This window comes from Stegostoma tigrinum, chromosome 20, assembly GCF_030684315.1.
Source record: "Stegostoma tigrinum isolate sSteTig4 chromosome 20, sSteTig4.hap1, whole genome shotgun sequence".
Lineage (NCBI taxonomy): Eukaryota > Metazoa > Chordata > Chondrichthyes > Orectolobiformes > Stegostomatidae > Stegostoma > Stegostoma tigrinum.
In genome coordinates, this window is record NC_081373.1 from 54,866,746 (window position 1) to 54,875,970 (window position 9,225).

The window sequence follows — 9,225 nt, forward strand, 5'->3', positions numbered from 1 at the left end:
ATGTCACTCCCTGCACATTGTATTGAAATGTGTTATTTTAAACCTTCTCCTGTCACCATACAAATAGATTTGAGTTCTCCTGCTACAATCTCCCCTCATTACTGGGGCACAAGCTCTGAAACTGATAAATATTTCAGAGGATGATGAATTTTCCACTGGTCTAATGTGATGTTTATGTTGAATTTTATCACAATGTTTGTTTTAACTTTCGATTCATTAAGAGACTGGTCTTTTTCGACATTGAACCATACATTTGGTATTTAAATCAACCCTGAAGGAGCTGGTAAGGGTTGGGTTTGGGTATGGTTTGGGCTGGGGGATAGTAAAATATTAGTAGTAACTTGTTATTTCCTGGCCCCATGATAAAGATTAAACTTCTAGAAACTATCAAATGATGAGCTGGTATGATAACATATCTCAGACCATTATAATCCACCACAGAAGGGCTCAGTGAGAGAGATGGGTTGCCAATTCCAAACTCAGCTGCAGGAAACTGGTTGTGGCGAACTGCAGGTGTCATTACCACCTCCTCAAGGGGCAGTTAGGGACGGGCAATTAGTGCTGGCCCAGTCAGCGACGCCCACACCTCAAAACTTAACTTAAAAAAGGAAGATGAAAGATTTTGAGTATTGCGGAAGAAAGGGACATGTTTCCAAAGTTTTTTTGCCTTCCACTTATCATGACATCAAGTAGGACTCTTGCCAGAAGCAACATGTGTTCACGAGAAGGGACCTGTCCTCTGCAGACTAAAGACCCTTTTCCTGAATGACACAAAAGTGTGGGTGACAACCTGGTTCATTCCCCATTACAATGCCTTTACCAATCAGAATTCATGCACCAATCAATCAGCATCCCGTTTTCCTGCAGCATGAATTGCAGTTCCCTTTGACATTTGGCGTTCTTGCGCATGTATCCTGACGAGGTCAGGGTGAAAAACTTCAACAGCATGTCTCTTTGTCCACAAAACCCAAGTTCTCTATTACCGGGCAACTGTGAAATATTTTATAAGTGAAATGTATACAATTGAAATCAAAAGATCATAAATCCAGTAGAGAGAAAGAGATTAGGGAGAAAGCCATAATAGGAATTAGTATTTTCTCCATTTGTCAATGCAGTGGAAGGAAATCTAGTTGAACACATGAGGAAGAGCGAGGAATAGAGAGATGAGAGCGTGAAGAATAAACATAGACCAACAGGACAAAACCCACAATGTGTCTAATTCTTCACATCATCAGATTGGCCTTACTCCAAAAAAAGGGAGTAATTAGAGGGGGAGTGCAGGTAAAGTGCTTTTCTTTTATTTTCATGTCTTATTTGTTTTTTTATGATCTCAATGTTATCGTTACTCCTCCTACTTGTGTCTGTCACTGCTATTTGGCCTTCAAAAGCCCAATTCTGTCAGGGATTTGACACCGACAGCCTCCCAATCCCACAGACCAGCTCAAATCATCCACTATTCCATTCACAGCATCTTACAAGTTTTCCTGGCCCGTGTCCCGTCTTCAAATCCTTCCAGATGTATCCATTGGATGAAAGAATGAAATAGTCTATAAAGCATCTTCCCGATGAAAGGGGGAAACAAGTCATTGAATTTCTTGTAAATTGCCCAGGTAAGTGCAGAGTGGAAAGCTTTGACAGCATTTGGGGTAGAGTCATCCATCTGTTTTATGGACAGTAGTGAGAGCCATTTTGCACTCAGAATGCTCCACAGTGACTAGTAACCCATTTTACGTGTCCAGCAATGCTTAATGTGACTGACTTCAATAGAAAGAAAAGTTGGGAGGGAAATAAAATGGGCATATTGATCTTACCCAATAATTCAGCCAAGGCCCCTCAACAAGACGAATGGGCCACTTATTCTGATTTTGATGGTAATAACCGTCGGCCAGATACCATGGATAACGCCCCACTTTTCTAGAAATACTCTCATATGATCCTAGCAGACCACCTGGAAGGACCAATGAAGCCTCACTTTGACATGTCCCACACGGAATCTTCTCAAAGCCCGTCATCTGACTGAGCTTGCTATCACCTCCTCTCACTTCCCCACTGGCCTCAGTGAAGAGTCAAAGAATTTTGCTTCACTTCAGGCTGAATATAAGTGCAAGTTATACATTCGCTGTTTAACCGAGTACCTGAAAGCTAATATTGTCTCGGAGTGTCACTGAGAAAAGACCCATCTCGTTGAAGGTTTTCATCTTGCACTCATCCATTTCCATGAGCAAGAAATACAACAGGCTTTAAATTGGCATTCTTGCAAATTATCCTTATGACTGCAAAAAGAAAAGTATTGATGAAAACATGTCTTTTTTCAAGTTCTATCCTGCTGAGGACAATTTGTACTTCACAGGAGTTAAGCTATTCCTGAATCTGGGATAAATTTACTGTGGTAATACGATGTCATTTTCAGCATCACAATGATAGTTTAACATGGAGCTGATGAGACTGTCCTGGGAGTGTAATCTGCCATTAAGCTGGAGGTTGAAGATCCCAATAGGCACCAGTGGAAGGACAGTGTCACCTTCAGAAACTAACCCTCACCCAATGGATCAGCCAGTTGTGTGGCTCACTGCTACCCATGGGATGTTAGTGGCATGAAACTGATCCATTGTCAGCGACACTTTGAAACTCTTCAATTAAATAAGCAACCACAAGAGTCTCTCACAGTGACATCAATGAATATTTGTCAGTGAGACTCTCAATAGATTATAGACAAATGCAGTAGAAACACAGAATAACAATGAGAAGACAGGTTTGGGTAGTGTTGCAGAACAGAGAGACCTACGTGTTAAGATACATAATTCTTTGAAGTTGCATAGATGGGGTAGTTAAGAAGATGTTTAGCATACTTGCCTTCAGTGCTCAGAGATTGAGCATAGGCGTTGAGATGTTATGTTGAGGTTGAAGAGGATATTTAGTGAGGCCTCTTCAGGAGTATTGTGTCCAATTCTGGTTGCTGCATTATAGGAAGGACATTATTAAACTGGAGATTGTTCAGAAAAGATTTTCCAGGATGTTGCAAGGAATGGAGCTTAAAACATTGAGAGGTGACCTTATATGGGTTTATAAAACCATGAGGGGTTTGGATAATTTGAAAGGCAGGTGCCTTTTCCCTGGGTGGAGGGTTTTGAAACTTGGAGACGCATTTTTAAAGTGAAAGGAGAAAGATTTTAAAATGACATGGGGGCAATTTTTTTAACACAGGGATTGGTTCAAGTGTGGAATGAACTTCCAGAGTAAGTGGAGGATGCGGGGGCAGTCACAACATTTAAAAGACAGTTGGATAAATACATAATAAATATTGCTTGGAAGCATATGGGCCAAGTGCAGGCAGTGGGACTAATTTATTAGGGAATTATCGTTAGCAAAGAGTGGTTGGACTGAAGGCTCTGGTTCCAAGCTGTATGACTCTATAAATCTATGGCCGAATAGCTGACTGCTCTGAGGAAGAGTCATCCAGACTCAATATGTTAGCTTGCTTTCTCTCCATGGATGCTGCCTGACCTGCTATGATTTCCAGTGTTTTTTTTGTTTTTGGGGCTATTCCTATGTTGCTGTTTGCTTGCAGATCCTTTTTCTTGGCTTCTGTTCTCATCATCAGACAATGAACATGCTGAACACTGTGTCAAACAGTAGATTATCTCACCTGGATTGTCTGTTTATAAAAATGTCATTTACATTGTCAGTCATGGGGCTGGATAAATCATCATTCAGAAAAATCTCAAAACTGTTGTGAGACTATGTGTTGCAGAGAACCAATGGATTTGACATTACTTTTCTACCAGAGACAACAGTGTGTGTTTGAGGGAGAGATTAGGACACTTTATTTTGCACAGAAAATTTTAAGGACAAGAGCCAATGATGAAAGCAGAATTATAATAACTTTGAAATGGAGAGCAGATAAATATTTGAAACATTAGCAAATATTGGCAGTGTTTGGGATATTTGAATAAATGGGCAGATCTTTCAGAACGGAAGTGATCTGCACAATGACCATAACCAAACTGTTTTCCCGGGCTTTGCCTGAACCTTCCTTGGCCACGAAGCTCGGAGTGGGAATTCAGGAGCTTTATCTACCCACCACAGGACCTCCATCCTCTCTGTTCACAACATGCTGCCAGACCCGCTCAGTATTTCTCGCCTTTTTTTAATCTGTTTCTGTTTCAGAGTCAAGTCAGCTGCAGCACTTTGCATCTCGGTTTAAGATGTGAGGCTAAATGCATTCTCCCAGCATAGGCACCACTGAAAGGAAAGGCAAACCAGAACAGGGTTTTTATTCACCTGTAGAGATGGGTGTGACTGGGGGTTGGCCAGAATTTATTGACTATCCCTGAGTAGCTTGCTAGGTCATTTCAGAAGGCAGTTGAGAGTCAAACGTATTGCTATGGATCTTGATTCATTTGTAGACTAGATCAGGTAAGGACAGCAGAATTTCTTTCCTGAAGGAAATTAGTGAAACGGATGTGTTTTTGTTTCTGACAATCGATGATCATCATCAAACTCTGTATTTCAGAATTTCATTGAATTTGAATTCTATCATCTGCCGTGGTGGGAATTGTTCCCAGGCACCCAGGACATTAGCTGAGTTTCTAGACTAATTGTCCAGAGATAATATCACTGGGCCATCATCTCCCTGTTAGAACATAAAACATTGAACAGTACAGCACAATACGGGCCCTTCAGCCCACGATGTTGTGCCAAACTTTTACCCTAATCCTAAGGTCTATCTAACCTCCACCCCCTACCTTATACTACCATCCATATGCCTATCTAATAACTGCTTAAATGCACCTAATGAGGCCGACTCCACTACCCTCTCCAGCATTGCATTCCATGCCCCTACCACTCTCTGAGTAAAGAACCTACCTCTAACGTCTCCCTGTATCTACCTCCATTCACTTTAAAACTATGGCCCTTCATAATAGCTACCTCCAGCCTAGGAAAATGTCTCTGGCTGTCCACTCTATCTATACCTCTGATCATTTTGCACCCCTCTATCAAGTCACCTCTCATCCTTCATCATTCTAAAAAGAGAAGTCCTCGGTCTCTCAACCTTTCCTTATAAGACCTTCCCTCCATTCCAGGCAACATCCTGGTAAATCTCCTCTGCACCTTTTCCAACACTTCCACATCTTTCTTGTAATGAGGTGATCAGAACTGGACACAGTACTCCAGATATGGCCGAACCAGCTTTTTGTATAGCTGGAGAAAAACTTCACGACTCTTGAACTCAATCCCTCTATTAATGAAAGCTAACACACCATACGCCTTCTTAACAACTCTATCCACCTGGGTGGCAGCTTTCAGAGAACTATGGATATGAACCCCAAGGTCTCTCTGCTCCTCCACACTGCCAAGAATCTTTCCGTTAACTCTGTATTCTGCTTTCAAGTTTGTCCTTCCAAAAAGAAATCACCTCACACTTTTCAGGGTTAAACTCCATCTGCCACTTCTCAGCTCAGTTCTGCATCCTATCAATGTCCCTTTGTAACCTAGAATAGTCCTCCACACTATCCACAACACACCCCACCTTCGTATCATCCGCGAACTTACTAATCCACCCTTCCAGTCCTACGTCCAAATCATTTACAAAAATCACAAATAGAAGAGGATCTAGAACAGATCCTTGTGGTACATCACCCATAACTGAGCACCATGTTGAATATTTTTCGTCCACTACCACATTTTGTCTTCGAAGGGTCAGCCAATTCTGAACCTAATCTGCCACATTTCCTCCTATTGCATGCCTCCTTACCTTCTGCATGAGCCTACCATGGGGAACCTTATCAAACGCCTTACTTAAATCCATGTATACCACATCCACTGCTCTATCTTGATCCACGTGTTTGGTCACCTTTTCAAAGAATTCAATAAGGTTTGTGAGACATGATCTACCCCTCACAAATCCATGCTGACTATCACGAATCAAACTGTGCCTTTCCAAGTGACCATAAATCCTATCTCTCAGAGCCCTTTCCAATAATTTGCCCACCACTGACATAATACTAACTGGCCTGTAATTTCCAGGGTTATCCCTGTTTCCTTTTTGAACAATGGAATGACATTTGCCTCTGTCCAACCTTCTGGCCCTATACCTGTGGACAGTGAGGACAAAAAGATCATTGCCAAAGGCCCTGTGATCACATCCCTCGCTTCCCATAGAATCATTGGATAAATCCCATCAGGCCCGGGGGCTTATCTATCTTCAACTTCCTCAAAATTCCTAGTACATCTTCCTCCTCTACAGAAACCTCCTCTAGCCTACCAGCCAGTTTGACACTGTCCTCCCCTGCAACTAGGTGCCTGTCAGTTGTGAATACCGAAGAAAAGTATTCATTAAGGACCGCTCTAATCTCTTTAGGCTCTATGCACAAATTCCCTTTACAATCCTTGATTGGCCCCACCCTTTCCCTGGTCATTCTCTTATTCCTCATGTACGTGTAAAAAGCCTTGGAGTTTTCCTTGATCCTATCTGCCAAAGTTTTCTCATGCCCACTTATAGCTCTGCTAAGACCTTTCTTCAGCTCCTTCCTGGCTAACTTGAGCCTTTTCCAATCCTTGTTTCCAAAACCTTACATAAGCATCCTTCTCCCTCTTAACCAGTTGTTCGACCTCTCTTGAGAACCAAGGCTCCCTCAATCAACCGCATCTTCCCTGCCTGCTAGGGACAAACATATCGAGCACACGCAGAATGCATTCCTTAAACAATCTCCACTTTTCTATAGTGCTCTTCCCTGACAACATCTGTTCCCATTTTGTGTTACCCAGTTACCCATTAATGGTAGGGTCCTGAGGAGTGTTGTTGAACGGAGACTTGGGGGTACAGGTATGTAGTTCCTTGAAAGTGGAGTCACAGGTAGACAAGATGGTGCAGAAAGCATTTGGTACACTTGTTTTTTTTATTGGTCAGTGCATTGAGTACAGGAGTTGGGACCTCAGGTCATAGCTGTACCAGTCATTGGTAAGGCCACATTTAGAGTCCTGCATTCAATTCTGGTCGCCCTGCTGTAGGAAGGATGTTATTAAACTGGAAAGGGTGCAGAAATGATTTATCAGGATGGTCCTGGAACTGGAAGGTTTGAGTTATAAGGACAGACTGGTTGGCCTGGGCCTTCTTTTACACTGGAGCATAGGAAGATGGGGGAAGACCTTACAAGGGCTTTTAAAATCATGACGGGCATAGATAAGGTGAATGGTAAAGGTCTTTTTCCCCAGAGTAGGGGAGTCAAAAACTAGAGGGCATGGGTTTAAGGTGAGAGGGGAAAGATTTTAAAGGGACCTAATGGGCAGCCTTTTCACACAGAGGGTGGTGCATGTATGGAATGAGCTGCCAGAGGAAGTGGTGGAGGCTGGCACAATTACAACATTTAAAAGGCATCTGGATGGGTAAATGATTAGGAAGGGTTTAGAAGGATATGGACCAGATACAGGCAAATAAGACTTGAACAGTTTAGGAAAAATGGTTAGTATGAAGGAGTTGGGCTTGTTTCCATGCTGCATAACTGTATGAGTGGCAGTTTCAAGTGTGTTCTATTTTCTTCTATTCTAGATCCCCATCGCCATGAACATCTCATCCTTCCTCACCTACGACGAGCCAACGCTAAGTTATTGCGGAGCGCATCAGGGACACCAGGCTCATAAACAGTACAAAGTTCAACCCCAGGAGGACAACGCGGGAGACACCCACAGGGAGGCTGGGACAGAACTGAGCACAATAGCCACAGTGACATGCTCTGTCAGTCAAATCTAGGAGGACTGTAATGGCCTGGCCCGACTTGACACTCCTCAGTTTATTGCCATCCACAAGAATGAACTCAATGAGGGCAGTAGGCTATTGATAAACACTGAGGGTGCCAAGGCATAAATCATTACATAAATGCAGAGTTCCCGCTATCAGAGTTCAAACAGAAGGCACTGTCAACTCGACTGACTCCCTTTTTTTGCTGCAGTTTGTACTGACTTTATCTGTGGAGTATTTTTTAAAAGCAAGAAAGCAAAGAGCTTGTACAGATTTTATTCTGGGTCCTTGTCTTTAACAACCCACCTGTATATACTTGAACTATTTAACATGGTGTAAAGATACAGTATTTTTCATAAAGAACATGGTTTGAAATGACAAAAAAAAACTAAAATAGCTAATGTCAGTCGTGCACTTATTTTGAGCTTGTTCGCCTTTGGTGTCAGTGGAATTGGAATGCTAATTGAAGATTGTCTTGTGTTATTTAAAGACTGTTCCTTAAAGGAGATCCTTTTTTGTAAAAAAAAGAGATAAATAACTGTTGCTTTCATTTTTTAGCCAGTTTTCTCTGCAACACTGACTGAAAAATGCAGAGTGCAGATCACAGTCACTGCACAGTGGTATTTGTTTTTAAGTGTATGTGGTAATTACACCGAACAAGAATTATTCAGTGATCGTTTATATGTATTTTATTAACCTCAGCTGGAAAATGTAATTGGCTATTTAGCACTTCTCAACAGACTTATTATGAGTTTCTCTAACAGGAAATTGGGATCTAGTTAAAATTTATCCTTCTGATGCAACTTAGAAATAATATGCAACAATTATAAATTTTCTAACATTTAATGTATGGTAGTCTTGTAGAATTTGTTTGTGGGTAGTCAGGGTAACAGAGTTGGCATGGCCTGGTGTGCACGGTCTTCTATCTATTCCTAAAGTGGAGCTGAGAAACTCAATGGATTGTTATCTTTCCACTGGGAGTTGGGATATCAGGTTTATGGGTAACGATGGTAACTTAGTGGTTTGCATCGCAATCCCACCCTCAAGCAACTGTCTTTGTGGAGTTTGTCCATTCTCCCTGTATCTATGTTGGTTTCCTCTGGCTGTTCCAGTCACCAACCCCCCCCCCCCCCCCCCCAACTCCACACCCCCATCCAAAGATGTGAAGGTTAGGTGGATTGACAATGGGATATGCAGGGTTATAGGATAGTTGAGTGGGCCTGGGTGGGATGTTGTTGGGAGGGTCAGTGTGCGCTGAATGGCCTGCTTCCACGCTGTGGGGATTCTAGATGTTGGTGATGCCACTTTTGGAATACTGCATTCAGTTCCGGCCACCCTACTACAGGGAAGGATGCTATTAAACTGGAAAGGATGCAGAAAAGATATACAGGGATGTTGCTGGAGTCGGAGGGTTTGAGCTATAGGAAGAGGCTGAATAGGCTGGGGCTATTTTCCCTGGAGCTTCGGAGGCCGAGGTGTGACCTTAT

General features: G+C 42.4%; 1 protein-coding gene across 2 annotated transcripts in view; it reads left to right on the forward strand.

Moving 5' to 3' along the window:
• LOC125461687 (leucine-rich repeat transmembrane neuronal protein 3-like) overlaps positions 1 to 8,846 on the forward strand; it is a 347,357-nt gene extending 338,511 nt beyond the window's left edge. Inside the window, exons 3-4 of one of the 2 annotated variants that reach the window (XR_007249534.1) lie at positions 1,469 to 1,610; positions 7,550 to 7,663. Coding sequence is in view for 1 of the 2 variants with exons in the window: in XM_048550690.2 (XP_048406647.1) it covers positions 7,550 to 7,750 (201 nt within the window). In the remaining variant the exon portion in view is untranslated. Of the gene's footprint in view, positions 1 to 1,468; positions 1,611 to 7,549 lie in introns of both variants that reach the window. The other variant, XM_048550690.2, reaches the window with a different exon arrangement.
• Positions 8,847 to 9,225: the final 379 nt, after the last annotated feature.